Source organism: Monodelphis domestica, chromosome 2 (assembly GCF_027887165.1).
Source record: "Monodelphis domestica isolate mMonDom1 chromosome 2, mMonDom1.pri, whole genome shotgun sequence".
NCBI lineage: Eukaryota > Metazoa > Chordata > Mammalia > Didelphimorphia > Didelphidae > Monodelphis > Monodelphis domestica.
The window spans coordinates 65,898,698-65,926,485 of record NC_077228.1 but is presented as its reverse complement, the minus strand read 5'-3'; the positions used below and the strand labels follow the sequence as shown (position 1 = coordinate 65,926,485).

The following is a 27,788-nucleotide window of genomic DNA, read 5'->3' as shown; positions in this document are numbered from 1 at the left end:
TCATTCTCCTTGCTTTCAGGTGCTTCCATCACCAATCCTCTACACAGCTGCCAAAACAATCTTCCCATGGAGTGAATCTGAAAATGTCATTTCCCTGCCTCAAATAACAACAATCACCACAACCACAACAAACTACAGTGGCTCTATGTTGCTTCTAGAGTATAATATTATAGTATTTGAAGCCTTTCTCAAACTGGCTCCAACCTACCTTTCCATTCTTAGTTTATACCTGCCTCCATATATTCTTTGTTCTTGCTAAGTTGGATAACTAGCTGTTCTTTGATCTCCAACCTCCATGTATTCAATGAAACTATCCATTCCATTTGGGATGTATTCCTTTCTCCACTCCTCACCTATGCCTCTCTAGATCCTTATTCACTGTCAAGGCTTAGTTCAGGCAAATTCCTCCTCCATGGCAGCTAATCTAATACTCTGTCCCTTCTCAAAGTCATTTGTTGCCTTGTCTTTACTTCTCAGGACATTTTCTAGCTCCCATCACTATCCCTCCCAGCAGAATGAAAGATCCTTGAGGGTTGGGGACTATTTTGTTTCATGTTTGTCTTTATATCCCTAGTCCCAGGACAGTATTTTGCACATAGAAGATATCTAATGAGTGTAGGTTGAATCCAATCAAACCACCATACTTACTCTAATACTCTTTTGAGTGACATTACTTGGGGTATGCCTTTCAGTGGTGTTATTCAGGATATGTTTGTACTCATGGCAGCTTGCTTGGAGACTAAAAATCTGATAGTTGCTCTTCAAACATCTACATTCAGAACAAACACCCAGAAACTCAATACCATTTCCCCCAATACTATTGGGTTAATTCATAAGGTCACGGGGATCAATTTTTTCCATCTTTATTTACTTTTTACTCAAAGTCAATTCCATAAAATTGCTCAGGAGAAAGCTTATTGGGCAGTGTCATTCTACTGCCAATCAGAACACTTTTGCCGAACCACCTTTAGAAAGCCTAAGACCCCAATACTGTGTTTCCCTCTTTTCCTTTGAGAAATTGTGCTGGATTTGGAATTAGGGGATTTAGACTTAGGTCTGAACCATAATTTTTTCTTCTATAAAATGTGAGGGTAGGACTAGATAATCTCTAAGGTTCTTAATCATAAACATGATTCTGCGATCCTATCCACACCATCAGACTATATAAGAAGCCTTCCAAGAAGTCTATTCCCTTGGTCTTCCATCAAACTAATTAAAAAAGAAGTAGAAACAAGAAATATGGTACATTTAATTTCTTATAAATCCACTTTTTACTACTCTCTATTTGATTTCTTTTAGGCACTTGCCAAATCTGCTAAAGCTATAAGAAAAGAGTTAAATGAAAAAAAGTTTGAGAAGCCGAACTTTTGATCCTAGTCATTTAAAACGTTTATTGATTGATTCATTGAACTAGGGGTGATAACTGTGACTTCTACCTCATCAGTACCTTCTTAACAAGAATGAGTGATAAAGCTAGTATATTGAAAAATGTTTTGAATATTCTTTGCAGGGGTGGGAGTATTGACTTTTGAGAATACCCTTCTGGCCCTGGCAGTAATTGGCTATTAATTGACTATTAATGATATGCAAGCATAATAGCTAGAAGGAATACAGAGAAGGAGAATATTTTAAGCAGATAGAGAAAATGCTGTGGTTTCTGGGCACAGCTGACAGCCCTTGTCCTGGAAGGCTTCACTGTTCGGTCCCACTGGGTCAAGATGGCATTTCTGGCTCCATCCCACTTTCCTGGCCCAGTCAGACGAAATTGGTAAGGGCTGCAGGGGCCAAAGTAAACTTCCACTGCCAGTTTGGGGTCTGTTAGAAAAAGCCACAATATATTGGGCTTTGTTCCTATAAAGGAGGCGAGTTCATCCATGTATGTGATGTAATCAGTCTGTAATGTCTGACTCTGGCCAAACCTTGGAAGAGAAAAGAACATTGGAGTGGACTTCAAAATAGTACCCAGAAGTACAACAACATCTATCAACTAGTTGGGACAGCGGATAGGAATCAGGAAGGTCCTAGTTAAAATCAAGTTTTAGATACTTACCACTTATGGGACCCTGGGCAAATTATTTTACCACTGTCTGCCTCAGTTTCTTTAGCTGTTAAATGGGATTCATATTAGTACTGATCTCACAGGGTTGTAGTGAGGACTGATTGAGGTAATATTTATAAAGCAACACAGTAGGTGCTTAATAAATGTTAATTGCTTTCCTTTTTCCTACTATTCTATAACACAAGTCAAGAAACTTTAAACAGTATGGCGATTGATTAAGTGACCAAATCAAAGAGATAACATAGCAAATTAAATTCCACAAACAATCTCAATACCACAAATATCTTCTTCAGAAGAGTTAATGCATAATTCTTTCTTTTCGCCCTCTTAAGCATAACCTAGTAGATAGAGTCCTTGCCTTAAACTCTAGAGGACCTCAGTCCAAATCTAACTTCTGATATTCAGAGGAAAGTTGTTTGATCTAAGTCTCAGTTTTCTGATCTGTGTGAACTGTGGATAATAATTTCTTGTTTAATTGTTTAGAACATGCCTGACTTTTTGTGACCCCATTTTAGGATTTTCCTGGCAAAGATACTGGAGTGGTCAGCCATTTCCTTATCCAGCTCATTTTATAGATGAGGAGCTGAGGCAAACAGAGTTAAATCACTTACTCTAGGCAACACAGCGAATTGGTGTCTGAGGCTGGATTTGAACTCATGAAGATGAGTCTTCCTCATTCCAAGTCCGGTGCTCTATCCACTGTGCTTTACACACACACACACACACACACACACACACACACACACACACACACACACACACACCTACCTACCTTATGTTCCCTTTTGGACTATCTGCCTCTTAAGAATTGTCAATGACTTAAGGTTTCCTGGCATCTCTTCCAATGCTCAAAACAGTACATTTTATGAGGCAATTAATAAATGTAATGCAGGAATGGCTCCTTTGTCCTCCATCTCTTTCCTCTGCATCCCGCTTGCTGGCAGAGTAATTTGTCTTTATTCACAGCTCGGATGCCCTCACTTCTCGGTTCTAGAGTCATTTTTGGCTCCACGTTGCCTTTTGCCAGCTCCACCTCTGGGTATTCCAGATCTGCTATCTGACTCCAAGCTTCCTTTCTAATTTATTTCTTTTACTTTACTTTTCTAAAGAACTTGATGCTTAGGTTAAACCAGTAGTCTTGTGTTCCCTACCTCACAGCCATAGCAGCAAAGCCATTCATAAATTTGGGCCATTATTTCAAGGGGTGCTTTTATTATTCTCTAGTTGGGTGCTATTCCTTCCTGCCTGCCCATCTCTGCTCATGCCATCTCCCACACTTGGAATGCATTCCCCATGACTTCTGCTTATAGCAATCCTTTGTTCAGACATTTTTTTTTTCAATTGTGTCTAACTCTCCATCACCCCATTTGGGGTTTTCTTGACAAATATACTAGAGTGATTTGCTATTTCATTTTCCACCTCTTTTAGAGATGAGGAAACTGAGGCAGGGCTCAGTGACTTCCCTTGCCCAAAGTCACACCACTAATAAGTGTTTGAGGCTGGATTTGAACTTACAAAGATGAGTCTTCTGATTCTAGGCCTGGCCACTCTTTTGTGTGGATTTAAAATAAAAGTTTACTCCTCTTTCCTTTTTAAAAGGAAAGTTTTGGAAATCCATTTTGGTCTCATCCCTACCCTTTGACTGGGTTATGAACATGGCTTTCTGGTATCCTGGAAGATGCTTGCCTCTTTTCCCACATGACTCCTGGAGTTTGGAAGATTGGTCTCTGACCTGGACTGAGGTTGTCTATCCAACCAGGGAGACCCAGAAAAAAGGGATGTCACCAGGGGTATATATTATGGATCAGGGAAGTTTGCCTTCTCTAGGCTAGGAAGCAGTAGGAGTGATCAGTGGCAAGCTAAGGTTAGCCAGCTGACTGGCCATGTAATTATGCACCTTTTTTCTCTCCAATTGCTTTCACTATTTAATAAATAATTGATATACAATCTGCGGAGAACTTTAATCTTAACAATTTGGCAACCACCCAGGAGTCTGAACTCCTTTTTCTGAGTTTTTTTTTCTTGTCACATAACAATGACTTAGGGGTAGTGTAGAAAATTTTGTTATATAAGTTCTGGATTCCTGAGAAGCTGAAATTGTCAAGAAGGAACTTTGGGGAAAGTGACTATTTTTTGCATATTTTCCAGTTGTTCTTGTCTTTTTTTTTTGTTTGTTTGCAAGTGTTTCAAAAATAGATTGGAAGAGCAGCAATTTCCAGAAATTTTTAATTTTTTTTAAACCCTTACCTTCTGTCTTGGAACCAATAATGTGTATTGGTTCCAAGGCAGAAGAGTGGTAAGGCCTAGGCAATGAGGGTTAAGTGACTTGCCCAGGGTCACACAGCTGGGAAGTGTCTGAGGCCAAATTTGAACCTAGGACTTCCCATCTCTAGGCATGGCTCTCAATCCACTGAGCTACCCCGCTGCCCCCAGAAAAATTTAATCAACACCATCCAGTGCGTCATCTAACTAGAAAACCTTTCTCTCCTTTAAATGCTAGATCAGGCATAACTTCTTCTATGAAATCTTTTCTGGTTCCCTCTTTTCCTTCCTCTCAAGTGCTCTTATCTTCCCCAAAGCTCCCAAAGTACTTCACATGTATCACATCTATGGATTGATCACATCCTGAGGATCATGATACTCTTGGAAGGGAGAGAGCAGAGAATCACTCATAAAATTACTTGGAACTTGGAAGATAATTGTAAAGCCTGTATTGGATATTTTCCCCTCTATTAATTATGGCTAGGTGACTTCAGCCCAACAATGCCTCAGTTTCACCATCTGTAAAAATGTGACAATAATACTTGAACTACCTACCTCCCCAAGGCTGCTGGAAATAAGTACTTTTTTAATGAAAAAACATATTAATAAGATCACTTTTGAGACTTAGAAATTATCTCAATATTTCCCCTGGTAAGAAGATCATACTTACTAACAAATAATGTGTTATAGAAATTTACTGTATTAGTGCACACAATCTTTGTTGGAAGAATCCTAAACTCACTATTATGCTTTGAAATAATTATTTTAGGACTTGGAATTGACGTCAGAAACTTGGTGTGCTAAATATGTCAGGAGACAAAGTTCTAGCCATGACCATTTGGGGGACCTTGGACAGTTCTTTTCTTTTGGTTCCATTTTTCACATTTGAGAAGCAGTTCTCTTGTTGGTCAGTCTCATTTTCTTCCTCTGAAAAATGGCATTAATAATTGGAACTATTTCAGAAGGTTTTTATGAGGCTCAAATGAAATAATGAGCTTTGTATAGGGCGCAGCTAAGTGTCAGAATTCAGAGAAAGCTGGGACTGGAGTTACGAAGAAATGTGTTCAAATCTGGCCTCAAATATTTACTACCTGTTTGATCCTGTGGAAGTCACGATCTCAGTTTCCTCATCTATAAAATGGGGATAATAATAGAACTTATTTTACAAGGTGTTGTGAGGCTCAAATGAGATATTTAAATTGTTTTGCAAACCTTCAAGCATAATATAAATACTATTAAAATTATTACTTTGAAAAATCTGGAGCTTTTTCCTTCTATAAAGACATTCTTCAGAAGAGGAGTTTATTTTTTTTTTAGGTCATTGTTTGTTTTGGTCATTTCCTTTCCAAATTAACCAGGGATTTCCCCACCCAGGCATCAGCTCAAAAAATAATTTTATTTTATTCACTTTCCTAGTAGCTCAGCTTGGCTTTTGTTGTTGACAAATTCAGAAAGTGTGTATTGACAATCAGTAGGTGACTGCAAATATGTGCTGGTAGAATGTGTGAATGACTGATCCTAGTTTGTCCCAAACTTTGATGAGTGGTTACTGTGGAAGAAATAGCTTTGGAGTCCTAAAATTGGAGTTCCAGTGCCCAAATCCTCAGTTTGCCAGCTGTTTGACTATGGGCAAGTCCCTCCCTTCACCTGTGAGTCAGACCAGTTCTACTTTAGGGCACTCACACCCACTAACTAAAGCTCTGAAAGAATTAAGGGACTTCCTTTGGGGCTTAAGATCTAGCTCCAGCCTTGCTTGCTCATCCAGGTTTCATTACTTAATTATTCTTTCAAAACCCTTTGGAAAACATCACTGTGGAAGGTTACTCCCTTTCCAGGGTTATCAACATGAAAAAAAATCATTTAAATGGAGTATCAAGTCACAGAACTGGTTCATAGTGATTTCTATGTGAGCCTGAGTCATTGCTATCAATATGGAGATCTTTGGGGCTATATGGAACAAGGTGGGAAGGTGGAAAGGGTGCTAGATTTGGAGTCAGATGATTTTGTCTGGGCAGCTGGTGCTGTAGTGGTGAGTCTAGAAGACTCATCTTCCTGAGTTCAAATCTGACCTCAGACCCTTATTAGCTGTGTGACCCTGGGCAAGACATTTAAGCCTGTTTGCCTCAGTTTCTTCATTTGTAAAATGAGCTGGAGAAGGAAAGGGCAAACCATTGCATTATTTCTGTCAAGAAAACTCATAAGGTCATCATGGAGAGTTGGAGATGATGGAAAGAACTGAACAACAACAATGGCCTAAATTACCCCTTGGCTCGGCTATTTACTAGCCAAATAACAGCAGGTAAGTCATTCAATATCTCTGGCTCTCAGTTTTGTCTTCTGAAAAATGGTGGAGTTAGACTGGATGACCTCAAAGAGCCCTTCCAAGTCTCTATCTCTGATTCTGTGATCTTGAACATGGAATCTTTCCAGAGGACATAACCAATAGAAATGAATTAGCTCTCACTCCCCACAATACCTGACTGCATGTTATGGTGTTCTTGGGTCTAGATAAAGGATAACTTCAGGAATTATTTTTTAGCATATGCATTCACTTACCACTTGAGCTTTTTCCCCATTTTCTCATCAATGTCATCCATCATAGCCTTGCAAGAAGGCAAAGTGCAAGAACCTAGGCAGAAAAGGAGAAAGAAATGTCCATGAATAATGTTCTCCCAAATGAGAACTAGATAAGGACACATGATTAAATCTTTGGGTTTCCTTTCCCACCACTTGGGCTGTGGCCTATTTATTTTATGGATAAGGCATGCCCTGTTCTGCCCTGGTGGCATAAGAAAATGGTAGCCAACAGCATACTGTTTGCCTTTATGATGCATGAAAATCATCATCATATTTGTCTACACATTCATGACTGCTAGCTGTAACCCCAAGATGCACCACAGTCAGATTTCCTGCCATAACACCCCATCTATTACAAGCTATTTGTGGTCAAGGACAGTATCTCATTTCTTCCCTTACACTGGAAATCTGTATCCTCTAACATTAGAACTACTCTGATTCTACTTTAAGAAAATCCAGTGTTGCAAATGAGGAAATCACAGAACAGATGAATCTGTTTATTATAATTATATATGCAAATATAATTATAATAGAATTATAAGCAATCACCCATGTGACAAATGATTCTTCATATCCCCAACTATTCATTGCAGAGTTTTTTCAATAATAACTTCCCTGGTGCATTTAAAATTTATCTGATTTTCTTATAGCTTTTTAGGAACATATTAAGTATGTTTTTTTGATTACTTTAGAGACATACATACACACATATATAGCATATATTTAAAAGTTTGGTCTGGATGTCTGATTTCTTCACCGTATGGAAATTTCTTCTTTTAATGCAGTTCAACAACTTGTCTGTATCTTATGTAATCTTAAGAGTTGAATGAAGCTCTAAGAGAATCACTTGCCCATGGTCACATAGTAAATACATAATAAAAATGCATATGTGTATACATTTATATATATGCATACATATAACCCATGCTACTTTATTGATTTATCTCTATATACACATATATTATATCAGTACTATAATATAATATTAATTTTATTAATTATATCTTAATATATTATAATCAACAATACTATATTAATTTTATAATAATTAATATAGATAATAATATATAATTATCTATCTTTCTATATAAGCTCTGAAAAAAATTACACATTTACAAATCAATACTGTGTATTAGTTCCAAGGCAGAAGAGTGCTCAGGGCTAGGCAATAGGTGCTGAGTAACTTGCTTAGGGTCACACAGCTAGGAAGTGTCTGAGGTCAAATTTGAACCCAGGACTTCCCATCTCTAGGCCTGGCTCTCATTGAGCCACCCAGCTGTTCCTGTAGATTGAGTTTTAAAACATCCTGATTTCTTCAGAATTTCCCCAGAAATACATCAATGCTCCTTTGACCAAACTCTAACCTTTCTTTGAATCCCTGACATGGAATTTATGGCATCTTCTACCTGTAAGGACTTTGGCAGCCCAGCGGGCTTGTAGGTCAGCCGTAGGGATGGCAGCACCGAGCGACTGGACGAGGCCAATGACAGCCAGGGTCGGCTTCTCAAGAGGAGGAGGGAAGATGCCTTTATATAGTGTCACTTCATTGTCTCTGCTTTTGATGATTGAGTCATCCAGGAAAGGGTAGGCATAACCATAGCCAGTTGCAAAGATGACAGAGTCTATGGAGCCAAACTCGGTCCCGTCCTGAAACACTGCGGACGTCTCTGTGAACTCCTTTACGTTGGGCTTGATGGACACTGCACCACAGATGATGCGGGCTGGAAGCTCGTCATTGAACAAAGGCTCTTTTCTTGAGGCCCTGCACAGAAAGGGCAAACAAATGTCCCAGGAATGCTTTTCCTCCTTTACTGAGGGACCTTCTTTTGGAGCTGAATTTTATATGGTTTAAATAGATATTTAAGGTGATGATGATAAACATTTATATGGCACTCACCATGTGTGACACATTTCCATTTTTATCCTTAGAAAATTATATTCCTTTTGATGATTCTGCTTTTATAATTAATAATAATTCACAATTCAAATCTTTCTGCTACTTATACTAGATATTTAATTAGTTGTTCACCAAATGGATGAGAATAAATAGGGAGCACAATTATGAAAGTGTCTTGAAACTTAAAACCATGCTGCAATGCGAAGGCATTTTTGCTGACTTACTGATCTGCATTGATGTCCATCAACCTCACCCTCATCCTGATTGTTCCAAAGAGACTGAGTTAATAGATGGTGATCTTTCATTCATTTTCTTCAATTTAATCATAAAACTAGTTATAGTGATTTTTGGTGTAGTTTCATGTGCTAAAATCTTGCACGACTAATAACAAATAATAATGTTATATGGTACTTTAAGGTTTACAAAGCACTTTACAAATATTATCCAATTTTACCTTTACAACAACTCTATCAGACGCAGACTGGTTAAATTACTTGTTCATGGACAATTATACAGATGAAGAAACTGAGGCAAACAGATTGAGGGACTTGGCCCAAGATCACATAGCTAGTCAGTATCTGAGGCTGGATTTAAACTCAGATCATCCTGATTCCAGGTTAATAATTCTAACCATTATACCACTTATGTCCCTCACTACTCTAATTCAGCTCTTTTTTTCCCCTTTAGGGTATTCTAGTGTTCCTTCTTGTGTCTTGGAAACCCAAGACAAGTGAAGCTTTACAAACCATGGGATTTCGCTTTCTACTTCATCAGTTAGCTAGGTGGCACAGTATATAGAGTTCTAGATAGGACTCAAGAAGATCTGAAGCCACATCCAATCTCAGACACTTCCTAGCTCTGCAACCCCAGATAAGTACGTTTTTTCCTCAATTTTCTTGACTGTAAAATAAGGATAACAGTAGCTACCTTTTATGGTACTTATGAAGATCAAATAAAATATTGTTTGGGAATCATTTAGAATGGTGCCTGGCACATAGTACGTGGTTAATGAATTCCTGTTCCCTCTCCCTTTCCCTCTACTCCCTATATTTGGGAACATAAAATTTTTTCACCTCTGCAAATCATGTAATCCAATTTCTTACATTTCAGAACATAGCATGTAGTAGCTTTCAATATCTTTTGCCGTTTTTATGGTGGACGTTGATAAGTGTGAAAAAATATTAAAAAAAGTAATTTGTAAAAATTGTGATAGTATGGTGTAATGGATGGTGAACTCGCTGCTATAGAACTAGGAAGACCTGTTTGTGTTCAAGTCCTGCCTCTGTCATAATCTGACTATATGATCATGAGCAAGTCATCTGACCCTTCGGTGCCCTAGGTTACTCTCTATCATTCTAGATAGCAGAGAATGCCCCGATTCACTTTGGTAAGGAATGCCAGTGAACCCACTGGATCACTTCGTATTTCATTGAGAAGAGAAATATAGGATTTTTTTGGTACTGAATTTCCAAAACCAGAATTTATTGCCCATAAGTCTGTGCAAAGAGGCATTTTGCCTGTTATAATGACCCTAAGGTACAAAAACTATATGAAATCCCCAGAACTTAAACATTTGGGCAAATTCCAGCCTGCATAAAAGCCATTTGAAGAAAAAAGAAATAAAATAAAATGGGATGTTGACTAACTATTAGCTTGAGGAACTCCCTTTGCAGAAGGCTCTCCATGAAGTTCAACATTATCTATATGAGTTAATACGGCAGGTCAACAGTCATTTGAAAAATATTTTGAATAGGGCAGGCCCTATATTGATAAGTCCCAATTAACTGCCTAAATCAGAGAGAGGCTAAAGGAATTTCCTAAAGCCACACAACTAGTAAGTGTCAAAAGCAATGTTCTTGAACCTAAGCCAACAAGAGTCAAAAAGCACTTATTAAGTGTCTAATAAGTGCCAGGTACAGTGCTAAATGCTTGAGCTACAAAGAAAGGTAAACAAACAAACACACAAAAAACAAATAAAACAAACAAACAAACAAACAAAACCAAGGTCCCTGCTCTTAAGGAGCTCATATTCTAATGGAGGAGAAAAAAGGCAAGCAGCTACAAAAAGTATCTATCTACTATCTCCCTCTCTTAATTGTATTTATCTCTATCTCCATCTATCTGTTTCATTTTATCTCTGTCCATCTACATCCATTCAGCTATCTGTTTATCTTTCTATCTATTATCTTTCTGACAAACTGGATATAATCTCAGAGGGAAAGTGCTAAGATTAAGAAGAACTGAGGAAAGGTTTCTTGTAACTGAGAATTGAAGAAAGCCAGTCAAGTTATGTGGTGGGGAAGGGGGGAGAAAGAGTATTCCAAGCATGGGGGAGAGCCAGTGAAACTGCCCAAAATACCTCCCACTTCAAGCCTAACAGTCTATGCCACTACTCTCTCATGAAATAAAAAAATAAAGTGATAAGATAAAATAAATTAGTTATTGACTCAGAATAGATTAGCTCATATTAAGTTGGGAAAAGGCATTCCTTACAAGTATTATACTTCCTTATTTTTAAAAAAGTAACACAATGATTTTTTTCTCTGAAAAATGTTTTCTTCCTTAATAGATGTGTGGCCAAAGAATGTGAACAATTTTCAAAATAAATACAAACTGATAATAACCATTTAGAAATATGCTCCAAGTCACTAACAATAAAAGAATACAAATTAAAACAATTTGGGATTTTTATCTCCTATTCTGAAAATTGGTAAAATTCCTTCTTCCCAAAAATAGGAGTAGTCAGGTTTGAAGGATAACTGATGAATCCCTGGTGAATCTATGAATTGGTCTCAAAAAAGTCAAAGATGGAAATAAAGGTTTACTATATGCCAAAATATGTATAGCAGCATTGGCAGCAAAGAACTAGTAAGAAATTTTGTGCCAATGTATTGGTGAATGGTTGGTATAGATGGGAAGTAACTATCAGTTATATATAACTCTGGGCATCACCATATTATCCAACTAATCCTCAAAGGGATCTCACTAGCTCAAATCAAGTATATAAGGAAACAATCAGAGAGTTGTCATAAGACATTGGCTCACTTTAAAAAACAAAACACAACCTTACCTTCCATCTCTAAATCAATACTAAATATTGGTTCCAAGGCAGAAAAGCAATAAGGGATTGGCAATTGTGATTAACTGACTTGCCCATGGTCACACAGCTACCATTCACTTTTTAAATGATAAAATTCATTTCATACCTATTGGAAGGCATCAGGCCATAGTTCTCATGTTTAAATCGTGAGTTCATCCTCCTAACATATAACCAATCAGAGACAAAGTTAGGGAGGAGATTCCAGAGAAAAGTTTTGAACCGAGTTATATACACCATGTCCCAAGGGTAACCATCATCCCAAACACGAGTCATTAGCCAAGAACCACTTCTGGTGCTGATAAAGACCTGGAAAGAGGGGAAAAAAGGCAACAAGTTTCAATGATTAACCTGTGAAGAATAGAAAGGCAACTGTACAACTATATCTTGGGCAATCTCCATGCACCCCTCTCAAGATCTTGGATAGAAGCCTCTTTTAAAAAATTCTCTGCAGCAGAAGGAGAAGTCCATAGCTAAAACCAGGTAGGGGAATGCTTAGCTTCTCCCAATCCTGGAAGTCAACCAGCTGGTTCTGTGGACTCAATAAATATTTCATGAAATGATTCATTCACATATTTTTTAAAAAAAACATGTTGAATTAGGCTAAACTAAAGTATGATGGATGTGATGCTCAGTGAGAGTCTATTGTCTATTTACTTTTGGACTAGACTTATGTTAGAAGTATGTCTCTACCTTTCCCTAGAGGATTTTGCCTGGGTTTGAAACAGAGCAATAGTGTGTAATGAAATTATTCCTAAACTGGGGGTACGGTAGGGCAGAAGAGGGATTCAATAGGTGAAGAGGCTTGATTTCTAAGCCAAGAAGCATTGGGACAATTTGTGTGATTGTAGACAAATCAATTTTCATGATAAAGGAATTAGCCTAATATAAATAGCATGCAAAGACTTCGGAGATATTATTTCATTTGATCCTTCAGCCATTCTTGGCAGTTCCTATATTATGATTTTCATTCTTTTCATAGACCTGTGATTTAATCGGTAAAGAACTCTCAATGAGTAACTCTTCTAGTGCAGGCTAATATCTCTTTTGCAACTCATAGTCTTATAAAGTTGCCTAGACCACTGAGAGGCATAAGTGACCCATAGCCAGAATGCATTACAGACAAGACTTAAATCCAGGTCTTCCCTTCTCTCTATCTACCACACCACAATTGCATCTCATTCTCATTTTATACATGAAAAAGCAAACACAGAGAGGTTATGTGACTTATCCAAGGACAGAAGGTTAGGAAGTAGGAGAACTAGGACAATTAATGACTATAATAGCATTTTCACACCTAAATATTGCCATAATGCTTAAAAAATGTTATGTATACATAATTTCATTCAATCCTCACAACTCCATGAGGCATGGGTTGAAGTAATTATCATATCCATTTTCAGACAAACAGTTCAGAGAAGTTAAATCATTTGCTCAAAGTCTCATGGGAAGGAAGTGGATTAGGCATTATCAGATCTTAAACTATGCCATGTAGCAGCAATTATCAAAACAGATTGCTCTTGTCAAATATTTGAAGTTTGAAGAGGTATTAGGCTTTTTCTGTGCAGCCTTAGTAAAGAAGGCTTTAACCTAAGGTCTATAATTTTGTGGTTTAAAAATATTTTGATAACTATATTTCAATATAATTGGTTTCCTTTGCATATTTTATTTTATTCACCTGGAATCAGGAAGACCTGAGTCCAATCTCAGATATTTATTAGCTGCATGACTCTGGGCAAATTACTTGACCTCTGTTTATCTTAATCTACTGGGGAAGGAAATGGCAAACCAATTTTTGGTATTTCCAAGAAAATCTCACAGAGATAACTGAATGAGTGTACACCAGAAAAAGAGAACTTGATCATTGGAAGAGATCTGGATCACAATATATAGAAGCCAATGAGCATATTAGCCTGTTTGACAAAGATAATTCAAGATTCTAGCCATTAGGGAAAGAGCTCATTATTTGACAAAAGCTGTTAGGAAAAAGCACAAAGGTGTCTTGCAGAAATTAGGTAAAGACCAGCTTCTTCACACAGAATAACAAGATAAGCTCCAAATGGGTACACGATTCAGACATTATAAAGAAGTTAGAGAAATATAGAAGAAATTCCTTTCTAAATATATGGATAGGAGAGGAGTTCATGATTAAACAAATAATAGGAAGGTTTATAGGATATAAAATGAACAATTTTGATGACATAAAACCATTTTTTGCATAAACAAAACAGTAAGGAGAGGATAGGGGGGAAGTCTTTATAGTAAATTTATCTGATAAAGTTCTCATTTTTAAGATATGTAGGAAATTGATTCAAATTTCTAAGAACAAGAGATATTTCACAAATGATATATGGTCAAAGGAAATGAATGGCCATTTTTTAGAGGAACCATTCCAAGCTATAAATAGTCATCTGAAAAATATTCTAAATTAATAATACTAAGAGAAATGTGAATTAAAACCACTTTGAGGTACCACCAGCTCCCAGACATAAAATTGACAAAATTGACCAAAAAGGAAAAGAACAAATACTAGAAGGGATGTAGAGTGACAGGTACATAAAATCACTGTTGGTGGAACTGTGTGAACTGATCCAATCATTCTGGAAAGCAATTTGGAACTATGCTCCCAGAGCTATAAACTGTGTATACCTTTTGGCCCAGAAATGTCACTAGTAGGTCTATAGCCCAGAGAGTTCAAACAAAGAGGAAAGGGGCTCATATCCATACACAACCCCCCCCCCCACTTCATACTAATTTTTCTTTGTGATGGTAAAGAATTGGAAGCTGAGGGGATGCCCATTAGTTGAGCAATGACTGGACAAATTATCATGTATGAATATGAAAAAAATACTCTTATGTGAAAATGATGGAAGGGATGGTTTCAGAGAAACCTGGGAAGACTAATATAGTCTGTTGAAGAGTGAAGAAAGCAGGACCAGAAGGACAATTTATACACTAACAACAGTATTGTATAGACTAACAGCTTTGAAAAAGTTAAGAACTTTATCAACACAATGAACAGCCATGATTCTATAGGGCTAATGATGGAATGTTCAGATATCCACCTCCAGAAAGAGATTACTTATGCAGAACTGATAACTAAATATATATGTATATTTTGTGTATATACATTTATTGAACTTATTTCCTCTGAGAATTGTTTTGCTTGACTATATATATTTTCAACAGATTTTGTTTTTCTTGCTTTCTCAACAGGTGTAAGGGGAGGTAGAAGGGAGAGAGTATGGACTGCAAATGAAATAAAGTTGAAGAATTTTTAAAAAAGGAATACTCAATTACTATCATGCTGCTTAATTTCTGAATGGGTAGAGAAGGGGCGAGAAGGAAGGAGAGAATTTGGAACCCAAAATTAAAAAAAAAAGAAAGTTAAAAATAAATAGTAAAGTGGAGCATCTAGTTGGTGGATAGAAAGTCTGACCTGAATTTAAAACTGATCTCAGACACTTCCTAACTATGTGCCACTGGCCAAGTCACTTAACCTTAATTGTCTTGAGGCAATATACTTAGTATTAACTCTGGGACAGAAGATAAGGCTTTAAAAATATAATAAATTACCAAAAAAAATACTACAAAAAGAATACTACTCTCTGTATCATCTTAGACAAGAAGTCAACTAGTCCTACCAGAATGAATGGGAATCTTTCAGATTCATTGAGGAATCTGCACTGAGTGAGAAGTTGTTGCCTCATGAATGACTCCTAATTGTGGACCATTCTAATTTTTAGAGAGTTTTTCTCCACATTGAGCTTCAGTCTATCTCTGTACCTCCCATCAACTGGTACAGAGGTTCTTAGCCCACATTTGTATCATAGACCCCTTTGTTAGTCTGGTGAACCCTTTGGACCTTTTCTCAGGAGATTGTTTTTAGAAGAATAAAATAATGTACAAAGGAAACCAATTATGCTGAAATATAGATATCCAAATATTTTTTAAACCACAAAATCACAAATGTTAGTTGAAGACTTTCTTTACTAAGATTGTACCAAATAAACATAATATCCTTTCAATATTTGAAATATTTGAGAAGAGCAACCAAACTCCTTTCCCTAAGTCTTCTACTCTTCAGGCTAAACCCACATCTCTCATTTAAGTTCTAGTTTAATCAATCTTTGTATAGGAATAGTTGTCCTCTCAAAATCCTGGCTATACCCCTCTGGTCACTTTCTAGCTTGTTATTGTCCTTAAAATGTGCCTAAAAATGAAGGGACCGAAACAACTGAATTTGAGATGCTACACATCCTCCAAAGTTAAGCCCCTTATTTTCATGTACATGTGCATTGTTTTCATGACAAGTCTTCTCTTTCTGCACCCATTCTTCTCTCTCATTGAAAATTCCTTGAGGTCAGGAACCATGGTTGTATGTTTTTCTTTATATATATATTAGAGCCTGCTTGTTGCCTTACTCAGTTTGATAAATACTTATGAAATTGCAAATCTCCACAAAGCAGGATGGTAGAGTGCATTAAACAACAGCCAGGAGATGAAAATAAGTCAGAAGAGTGGATGGGATGATAGAGTTTGAATACAAACTAAAACATATGAGATTTCTTTTTTTCTTTCTTTCTTTTTTTCTTTCTTTTTTCTTTCTTTTTTTCTTTCTTTTTTCTTTCTTTTTTCTTTCTTTCTTTCTTCTTTCTTTCTTTCTTTCTTTCTTTCTTTCTTTCTTTCTTTCTTTCTTTCTTTCTTTCTTTCTTTCTTTCTTTCTTTCTTTCTTTCTTTCTTTCTTTTTTCTTTCTTTCTTTCTTCTTTCTTTCTTTCTTTCTTTCTTTCTTTCTTTCTTTCTTTCTTTCTTTCTTTCTTTCTTTCTTTCTTTCTTCTTTCTTTCTTTCTTTCTTTCTTTCTTTCTTTCTTTCTTTCTTTCTTTCTTTCTTTCTTTCTTTCTCTCTTTCTCTCTTTCTCTCTTTCTCTCTTTCTTTCTCTCCTTCTCCTTCTCCTTCTCCTTCTCCTTCTCCTTCTCCTTCTCCTCCTCCTCCTCCTCCTCCTCCTTCTTCTCCTTCTCCTTCTCCTCCTCCTCCTCCTTCTTCTCCTTCTCCTTCTCCTCCTTCTCCTTCTCCTTCTCCTTCTCCTTCTCCTTCTCCTTCTCCTTCTCCTTCTCCTTCTCCTTCTCCTTCTCCTTCTCCTTCTCCTTCTCCTTCTCCTTCTCCTTCTCCTTCTCCTTCTCCTTCTCCTTCTCCTTCTCCTTCTCTTCTTCTTCTTCTTCTCTTCTTCTTCTTCTTCTTCTTCTTCTTCTTCTTCTTCTTCTTCTTCTTCTTCTTCTTCTTCTTCTTCTTCTTCTTCTTCTTCTTCTTCTTCTTCTTCTTCTTCTTCTTCTTCTTCTTCTTCTTCTTCTTCTTCTTCTTCTTCTTCTTCTTCTTCTTCTTCTTCTTCTTCTTCTTCTTCTTCTTCTTCTTCTTCTCCCCCTCCCCCCTTCTCCCCCCTCCCCCCTCCTCCTTCTCCCCCTCCCCCTTCTCCCCCTCTCCTCCCCTCCCCCTCCCCCTCCTCCTCCTCCTTCTTCTTCTTCTGTAAAATGGCTAGTATGGCAGGCTGTTTTACATGCTTGAATATGTAAATCACATTGTATATCACATTGCTTACTGTCTCTGGGAGGGAGTGAAGGAGAGGGAGTGGGAAGGATGGAGAAATTTGAAACTGAAAATTTTTTTAAATGAATGTTAAGGGGGAAGCTGGGTGGCTCGGTGGCTTGAGAGCCAGGCCTAGAGATGGGAGGTCCTAAGTTCAAATCTGTCCTCAGACATTTACTAGTTGTGTGACCCTGGGCAAGTCAGTTAACCCCTATTGCCTAGCCCTTACCACTCTTCTACCTTAGAACCAATATATAGTATTAATTCTAGGGACAGAAGGTGAGGGTTTTTTTTAAAAATGAGTGTTAAAAATTATTTTTTACATGTAATTGGGAAAAATAGCATATATATATATATATTTAAAAATAAGAATGGATGGTTCCTTTCTGCAAGCTTTTTGTTACCATACCTGTGATGCTGTGTGGCTGAGTTCAACAGCAATATCTGACCCAGAATTCCCTAGGCCAATCACAAGCACTCTCTTTCCTTTGAAGGCTTCTGGACTCTTATAATCCCGGCTGTGCATATAGTTGCCTTGAAACTTTGCTAGTCCTGTGAAAGGATTGGAAAGCAAATTGAATTCATAGACATTTCCAAACTGATCCATATCTGAGAGGTTTTAAGTCTTCTTTGAGTTTATAGGTTGATTTTCTCCTCTACATTATATACTATAAAATGTTGATAATCGCTTCTTCATTATCTGTGCCCAGCACTGTGCTAGGTGCTGGGGATACAAAGCCAAAAATGAAGTAGTCTTTACCTCCAGGTAGCTTATATTCTATTGGGGATACAATATGCAAACATATATGTATAGACAAAATAAAAGTCATATTTCTTCACACAATCACTGACAACGTGATAAACTAATCTGTAAAGTGGGGATATAGGGTCCAGGGTTGTATAGAAAACCCTGGTCAAACCGAGGTTGAACACAAGGTCTATATCCTTGCTAAATCACACTGTATGTTATGAATTTCCCTGATTCTCCAATGTCCATTTTTATATAGGCTGACCCTATACAGTATCTGTCTACTTGTCATTTTTCAATAACATTAATGTATTATATAGCCAATTGCACCATACTATTGTGAAAAACTTGCCACAATATGGTGTATCTGGGGTTTGACTCTCTCTTTAGCTAGGGGATTATAGAAGAAACAGGCTATTCTATAAAACTTTGAAAGTAGAGGTAGGAAATGTCAGAGAGAAGGGTGCTGAAACTTTAGTACTCCTTCTTCGGGATGCTCTAAAGTGTATGTGGCTTGTATATTACCCTGTAATAGGAAAGAAGAAATAGCTCTGGGAATGCCTGCTATACTTGTTTATGCTCTTGAGCTAATGTGTGGCTCTCTGACGATATGTCTATACCATGGTAGCCATTCTTTTGAGTTATTTTTCCTATAGAATACTGGCTGATCCATCCATCCATCCATCCATATTTTTCTTTTTTCTTTTTTAACAGTCAACAATCTTTTTTTGACCTCCCCACACATAGGGAAAAAAAGGACATAGGAAAAAAAAAAGATTTGAATGTCATCCATATTTTTCTAATCTATGTTCCTAGTGGTTCTAATACATGCATTTGTAAGTTAGCTGGATGATATTAGGGGCACAGTCCAGAGCCAAGATAACTGTTTAGAATGTTTATTAAACTTGTGGCCTTAGCATCATTTTCTCTAACCCCTAAATGAACATGAGACATGGTGAAAGAACACAGGAGAGAATAGAATTTTTTCCTCCCTCTTCCTCATCTCATATCACTAATAATCACCTCTTCTTTCACCTCTCTTTCACATGACAAGGTGAATTTTCTTGCCAAGGTAAGTCTTCTAAATGCTAATTTTCTCTTCTCCAACAGACTGAAGCCTTTATCACCCATTCTTTCACTAATAGTCAATCTATTCTTGCATCCTGGCCACTCTCTACTGTCTATAAACATGCCCAAGTCTCCCCCACCTCATAAAACCCTCATTTGATTTGTCCTTCTCCAATAGCTATAATCCTATACTTCTCCTAGCTTTTGTGGCTAACCTACTTGAGAACACTCTCTACAATCATTTTCTCTACTTCTTTCCCTTCCCCTCTTTAAAGTCTGTCTTCTAACCTAATCATTTTACTGAGAATTCAATTTCCAAAATCACCAGCCATCTCTTAATTGCCAAATATGATGGCCTTTTCACAAGCCTCATACATACAGCTTGACTTCCACAGTTTTTTACATTGTCAATCAACTTCTCCTTGACACACTATTCAGGTTTTTAAGATATATTTTTTTCCTATCTTTCTGATCATCTCTTTGTTGACTTGATTTTTCTCCTTTCCTTTCCTTTCCTTTCCTTTCCTTTCCTTTCCTTTCCTTTCCTTTCCTTTCCTTTCCTTTCCTTTCCTTTCCTTTCCTTTCCTTTCCTTTCCTTTCCTTTCCTTTCCTTTCCTTTCCTTTCCTTTCCTTTCCTTTCCTTTCCTTTCCTTTCCTTTCCTTTCCTTTCCTTTCCTTTCCTTTCCTTTCCTTTCCTTTCCTTTCCTTTCTATATATGTATATATATATATATATATATATATATACACATTATAAATACCTTTAAGAAAAGGTCCATTTATTTTTGTTTTCTAGGATTAAAAAACATAAATGTAAATGTTTGAACTATAAACATAGAATATATCAATAAAACTTAATTTTTAAAAGCATGTTATCTTTGTTCATCTTTTTTTATATATTGGTTATTTGTGTCAAAATTTCTGGGTTTTATGGAAATTGTGTGGAAAATGATATACCTGCCATACTTACCAGGAAAGGAATCAACAGGCAGTTTGGGGTACACATGGTGTCCTGAGCAAATCAGCACAGCATCAAATACGGATGATTCCTGATTTCCATCCCTTTCAGTGACAATATCCCATTGACCAGTGACTGGGAAATTAGCACATTTCTTTATGCTAGTGACCAGTGTCTTAAAGGAACCCAGAGAAAAAAGATTCCATATAAATATATAAACATGCATGTGTGGGTAAGCATCCATACACTTACATAGAAATTTGTGATTCTCTGATTTTTGCAGTGTTTCTGCAGGTAAATGATCAATAAATTTTGTTCTTTGTCATGAACACTGGGAAATGTGTTACATGATTTAAAAATCTTGGGGGCACAGAAATGAATGGGCAGAGAGGATACGGAGGTGAGTAAAGATAGCATTTTTTCCCCAGAAGTTTGGCTATGAAAGGGAAGAGAAATCAATGAAATCAATCAGTTGGTAGGGCCTAGTGAAAGCTTGTTTAATGACAGAGAAGATCAAGGCATATGTGTAAGCAACAGGGAAGGATCCATTGTATAAGGAAAATAAAAAATGAGGGAGAGAGTGTGAACCAAGGGGCAAGTTTCCAGAAGACACAGAAGAGGCAGGATCACAGGCACAATTAGAGAGGTTGGTGTCTACTAGCAGGAGCATTACTTCTTTCTCTGAGACTGATTAAAGGAGAAGAGAGGAGTCAATTGAATCCTCTAAATAGATATTTGCCCTAGAAACTTCAGTATCATCTCAGAAGAGGAACAACATGGTGCTGAATCAACGCAGTAATAAAAGCCAAGTTCTCACTGTTCCTCATGAGTAGAAAATATTCTCCCCCCTCACATCTATCTTCTTTAGGTGAATTTTTCTAGTTCCTTCAGTAGCTAATAAGATTAGCATCTCTAAAATGATTTTTCATCTACTTTATATATATATATATATATATATATATATCTGTATGTATATATCTTTTATGTGTATAATCATTTACTTGTTCAGTTCTCTGTTAAAGTGTGAACTCCTGGAAGGCAAAGACTATTTTTACCTTTCTCTGAATCCATAGTGCTTATTTCAGTTCCTGGCACATAGTAACAGCTTAACAAATGTTTTTTTTGATTGATTAATAAACTACCTACAGATCATGACATTCATAGCTCTTATGCTTGGGATGAGAGTGTACTGTTGGATGTGGAAAAAGAAGGGAATGGCTACATGGGACAAAGTTTCTAGGTAATCTGAGTTTAATTTAAATTAGTAAAGTTAATTAAATCTGTGATAGTTACTGGGGCACTTCCATTTAGCTTTATTTTCGGGAAAAAACAAAACAAAACAGATTGAAGGATTACCCTTCAAAGAAAGAGTGCAAGTAGAAACTAATACATGATTCTGAAAGTTTATGTTTCCCCATGTTTTTATGTAAAATTGGTAGAGTTCTAAGAACCTATCAAACATTATTATTATTTTTTTAAATAATGCCTGTATTTTACTCCTCTGGTTCGGTGTAAAGATGAAATTCACTAATTTAGCAGAAGACAAGGGAATCAAATGGAATAGTCATTTGCCTAATATTCTCTGTGCTTAGTAACATAGTACCCATTAGGTGCCATGTTCCTTTGAAGCAAGACCAACTGGAGGGGAGCCCAGAGCTAGCTTTTGTCTATAGAAATATAAACCACTACTCAAGAGTTCTTGGGTTATTTTTGGAATACTAGGGCCATATAGGTTTTAAAAGTAACTTGTTTCTGTATGTTTCTTGACGACATTTTCCTGTTTTTTTTTTCAGTATACTTTGATTCTAGGGTGGATGGGAGTATTGCCCTGAAGAGATATCATGATGAACATATGAATAATTCTATAAATGACAGTCCAAATTTACATTAGATCTGTGAAAGGTATGATCAGTTAATATCCATTTCTCTAATAAGGTGCCATTTGTACAAGTGTGCTCTCCTCATCCTATACGTTTAAACATTAAGAAAAAAGCAGATAATAGAAATCTTACCTCAAATTGTATATATTTTAAAAGATTCTTCTTTTTAGCAAACATTTTTATATATTCCTGGAGTTTAGTGTTATGCATGTAGTTAGGATAGTCATCAGGATAAGGGAAGTCTGGGAAACACATCATTTCTTTGCAAGAGTTGGTGACTACAGATTGGTAAATGCTGGCTCTTCCTTCTTCTGCATGGTCCTAGAAAGAAAAGCAAGGTTTAAAGAATAGAAAAGCAGAAAATGTTACATATTCATTGTACGCTAAAGCTAGAAAGATTTCATATACTATCTAGTCTAATTTCTTTACTTATTGGCCGATAAATATGTAAGAGAGAAAATTATGAGACTGGCCATAAATTAATAATTTTATTAATCAAAAATAATAGGGGGAAAAGATGGAAAAATAGGAGAGATATATAGGATACTTTCCTTATTGCTTCATTTAGCTTGCTATTCTGTGGCCACCATTAGGATCCCCTTAGCCACACTACACAGGGAAGTCCAACTATCAATAAACACAGAAGAGAAGAACCTGAAAATCCACTCTTGCCTCAGTTTACCAAACCTTTTCTCTGCCCACTAACTCTCACACATCACATCTTAGGAGCCAACTGTGGCTTTCTATTTTCCCTGGGCTACCCAGGGGGGCAGTACAGGGAGCAGTCCTGTCCCTGGTTTTGTGATCTCTTGATTTTATTGCTGCCTTTTCCTGGCTGCCATTCTTTCCTCATGACCCAATTCACTCAATGGTCATCTGTTCGACCCCAGAAGAAGGGGGTAGAAATTTCCTTTGCACAAATAGATGATATAGAGATATGTATGATATAAAATGCAAAGAAGGTAGTGAACTTACTTAAGGTTATATATTGGTGGGGGTTTAGAGTTCAAATTCACTTCAAATTCAATGATTTCTCATTGGTTATAGATAATGTGAAAATGTGAAGAAGAACCCGTTCACACCTGTCGAATATCTCCCCACTGCCTTCTGTATTACATTCACTTTTAGTTCTTCGTAGGCAATAATGGTCTGTTTGTTGCCATATAGCAACATAACTGAAATGTTTGTTCCTGAAAGATGGCCTTTGCTTTCATGTCAACATGAGGTTGGTGAAAGGGCTTTGTAATTTCTAGAAAATAACCTGGCTTTCTATCTTTTTTCTATCCAACTCTGAGCTTAGCTTTTATTTATCTGCATTCTCTGTTCCTGATATACCCACTGTTTGTTGGTTATATTATCATGTAACCAGTATGGAACTCTGAAAACTAATAAGAGTATAAGATGACATCAAGGGGCTACATGACCAGGAGAGGGATGGGCTAATTAAGAGAAAAGCATGATATATGATAAGTGGATTAGAGTACTCCAACAGCACCCTTTCCATACTGGCAAAAAGTGAGAAAGAACTCCCCATGGGAAGGATGTTTGTATGTGGGTACAGGGCAACAGGTGTGAACATAAACATTTTCTCTCTTTTAAAGAAAGAATAAAAGTTAACGTCTAGGTCTCATTAATTCATCTATTAAAGTAACACAATTGGTGAATTTGCTTCACCCAAAACTGAAAGACTGTTAACTTAAGGAGGAAATTGAGGTGACCTCAGTTTTTTTTCTCCTATCTGTAAATGCTTAGAAGCAAAGGAATGGAGGATCCAGAGAACTGAATCTTTTGATTATCTTCAATCATGTATGTATTTTGTTTGTCCTTAGTTGTTTGCATATTACCTCCCAATTAGACTATAAATTTCTTGAACAGAAGTTGCCTTTTATTTTATTTACATCACCAGTGCTTATAAGGCTTAGTGCCTGGCACACATTAGATGCTTAATAGATGCTCAGTGACTGAACTTATAAGTACTATGAGGCGATTTTGTAAGAAGAGTGATAAGGATTAGGCAATGGGGATTAAGTAATTTACCCAGTGTTACATAGCTAGGAAGTGTCTGAGGTCAGATTTGAACCCAGGGCCTCCCATCTCTGGGCCAGGCTCTCAATCCACTAAACCACCCAGTTGCCCCCTGCCATGAATGTTTTGCCTGGAATTGAGTCTCTTTGGAAGAATCTCATTAGTTCTTGCCATGTGTCATGGGATAAACCCACCTCTGAGCTTGGCTGCCTTACCATCTTTGGTGTGGAGGTCTTAAAGAGGGTGAAGACATTCCCCAAAAGGTCCTAGTTGTCTTTTTTTTTTCCCTGCCCCTCTCATCCAGTGCCTTGTGTGACTGGGAGTATATGAAAGGGGGCAGAGACAAAAGCTTTCCACGGGCTGATGGAGATGAGGGATGTTCTGAAGGGCTTTTGTAAGGACATGAGAAACTGCTTTGTAGACTCTGGGCACATAGAACAGAGGGTCCAAGCTAATTTTTGCATTATAGAGTAGAAGTCAATGGCTCTTGCAGATCACTGACATGTTGCTGGAATTTTTCTAAAATTATGTTTCTCTAAAAGACAAACTTTCATCATAACCATCTTTATCATCATTAGCATCTTCAGCATCAGCATTGCATAGATTTTTAGCATAAAGGGACCTCAGAGATCAACTGGTTCAATCCTCTTATTTTATAGATAGGAAATGAACATGAATCAAGACTAAATGACCTGCCCAAGGTCACGTAAATGGTGTCAGAGATAAGGTTTGAACGCCAGAACTAATAGATTGCTTTCTACTAGCTTACATTTTTTACATTGCACTTTACTGTTAATAAAGCACTGCCCAGGGGGCAGCTGGGTAGCTCAGTGGATTGAGAACCAGGCCTAGAGACGGGAGGTCCTAGGTTCAAATCTGACCTCAGCCACTTCCTAGCTGTGTGACCCTGGGCAAGTCACTTGACCCCCATTGCCTAGCCCTTACCACTCTTCTGCCTTGGAGCCAATACACAGTATTGACTCCAAGACAGAAGGTAAGGGTTTAAAAAAAAAATAAAGCACTGCCCTTAAAACTTTCCCCAAAATAAATATTTTAATTCCCATTTTATGGATGAGAAAACTGGATTTTGGACAAGTAAAGTAATTTGCCCATATTAATTTACTTTGAAAGTGTAAGAATCCAGACCCAAAACATGGTCTTCTTACTCTAAATTCCATTGTTCTTCCATCTGACCAGATTGTCTGTGAGAAATGAATTAAAGATAGATATTTGTCCTTTTAGCTTATCAACCTGACTTCCCTAAGGTCACAAATGGAGGTAATACCACTGGGAATTATGAGCTGTCAATTGTTCTTTTCCACCCCAAGCAGACACAACCTTGGGCTAAATCTAAGTAACCCAGGCTTTGGCAAACAAAATTAGGTACCTCCCTCTCATGAAACCTCAATTTTCATTGGACTGCTTTGCTGTGAAATTGACAGGAACATGTCCAACCTTTTCTGCTATGGCTCCCATGAATATTTTCATTGCTTTTGGGCTTTAAAGTGGTAGAAAGGAAATCCCAGTATAGGTATGATCTTCTGGTCTTTTTGATACTTTTCCCAAAGCCACTTTATATCCATGACTCGAGTTTATTTCTCCCCTCAATAAAATGGGCTGATTTGAATTTGAGAGGGATGAATGATGGAGGGACCACCTTTCTTCAGCCTTGCAAGAGTCTTGTTTTGGGGGCCTAAATTCATCTTGCCAACAAAGGGCAAATCCTAACAAGTTTGAAAGGTCTTATTTACATGCACATTGACAAGCAGTGTGTCTATTTGCTGAGGATGAGTCTAGTTAAGTTTGGCAGATATTATTACTTATTACCAAAAGGCTGACCAAGAGACATTTTCTTTTCTTTTTTCTTTTTTTAGCTACAACAAACCAAAGAGACTATTTACTAAAGGGTTGGAGAAGGTTTCAACTGGTGTCCAAAGTGCAATAGGAAGACAATTTGGTATAATGCAAAAACCCCTGGCTCTATAGGCAGAAGACCTAGGTTCAAATCCTGACTCTGATGATTACTCTGTGTAAGATTGACACATTCTCCCTAAACCCCCAATATGAAGTAATTAAGCTCTGATAGCCTTTGAAGACTCTTCTGGCTCTTGTTCTATGATATTCTGTTCTTTTGGAGAAATAGATTTGGGTGATTCCCAGAGAATTCCATGAAATTGGTAACTATAATAGTATCTAGCATTTATATAGTGCTTTACATTTTTCAAAAGGCATTGCCCATGTCAACTCATATCATCCTCACAACAACTGTCTAAAGTCTGTGCTGTCATTATACTCATCTCATAGCTGAGGAAACTGAAAATGAGAGAAGTAAAGTTATTTGTCAACATTGCACAGCTAGTAAGTGTTTGAGGCAGGATACAAACTCAGATCTTCCTCACTCCAAGCACAACACTCAATATTATGCCACTTAGATGCTTAAAACATCAGCCACTCTTCCTGGTCTGGCATTCTCTACTCTGAGTTCTCATAATGCTGAGGATGTCTTAGGTGCAATTTTCAGATGGGAAATGGGATGTTGCTAACTTACACTGGTATAGTTTCAGCCCAGTGAGGGAGGACAGGTCTGAAGATTTTCCTATCCCTTGAACACAAAGTTTCCACTTAATTTATGTTGCTATGGAAACCCTTGTTCAAATCTCCAGGGTGGCATCATGAAATCCTACTCACTGAGAATTTCCACAAGCCTCCAACATCATTGCTCTTCTCAAAGCAGGTAGGCTCAAGCCCTTCTTCCAAACAGGCTCTGATGGAGGCCAGGCCACTCACTCCAGCTCCAACGATTGCCACTTTCTTCCCCATGGTCTCCTGTGGGAACAGAGGTCCAAGCAGAGGTTCTCCAGCAACATTATCACTTGGGGCTTCATAGGAAATACACTAAGACATGGTTCATCTGCATCCCCCTATGGACTAGCATATATACATAGTTATATGCTAACAAGCCCAATTCTAATCTTCTTTATCCTTTCTGGATCAATAAAGGAGACAGAGATGGGGAAGAGGTAGAGTCAATTGAACACAACTCAGAATCAAAAGTCTAGGGGTGAGAAAAGAACTCAGAAATCATTTAGTCTAGCTTTTTCATTTTACAAATCATGGTAAATAGTAAAGCCAGGATTTTAACCCTTATTATTCTGCTTTAATCTTATTTAACTTATTCTGAATAGTTTAAAAAATTCTTCATCACAGATGTAATTTTGGCCCTATCTAAAAACTTCATCAAGGACCTAATTACTTGTATGCCATTGAACAGAACACTTCTCTCTGGGTCTAGGCAGTCTACTCTGAAAATGAGAGGAAAAAAATGACTAATTACCTCATCCATAAAATGAAAATAAAGGCAGACATATCGACTAGACTGGAAGTCCTTAAGATCTATGATTCACTGATTTTTTTTTTTATGATACTACATAATTTGAGAAGATTTTTGGCTTGAATATGCCAAGTTTCTAAATACTGACTAGTACTGTATATGCTGGTAATTTGTTTGTTGACTTCCTTGGATAACATTGAGTCTAGAATAGGTGTGTGTTCCTGGCTTTTCCAAGAGATACTTTCTCTTTTCTCTTTGGACTTCTCTGTTCTTACCTTTGGATCAGTCAGTCTTTCTCCTTACAG

General features: G+C 37.2%; 1 protein-coding gene across 1 annotated transcript; it reads right to left on the bottom strand.

The window, feature by feature from the left end:
- Nucleotides 1–1,338: 1,338 nt before the first annotated feature.
- On the bottom strand, nt 1,339–26,972 carry LOC100020127 (putative dimethylaniline monooxygenase [N-oxide-forming] 6). The gene is made up of 8 exons (XM_001372711.4): nt 26,841–26,972; nt 22,260–22,448; nt 20,260–20,422; nt 17,884–18,026; nt 12,002–12,201; nt 8,305–8,660; nt 6,878–6,950; nt 1,339–1,919 (listed from the first exon to the last, which is right to left on the bottom strand). The coding sequence occupies exons 1-8, from the start codon at nt 26,970–26,972 to the stop codon at nt 1,577–1,579; spliced, it is 1,599 nt and encodes a 532-aa protein (XP_001372748.2). The 3' UTR covers nt 1,339–1,576.
- Between the last annotated feature and the right edge of the window lie 816 nt (nt 26,973–27,788).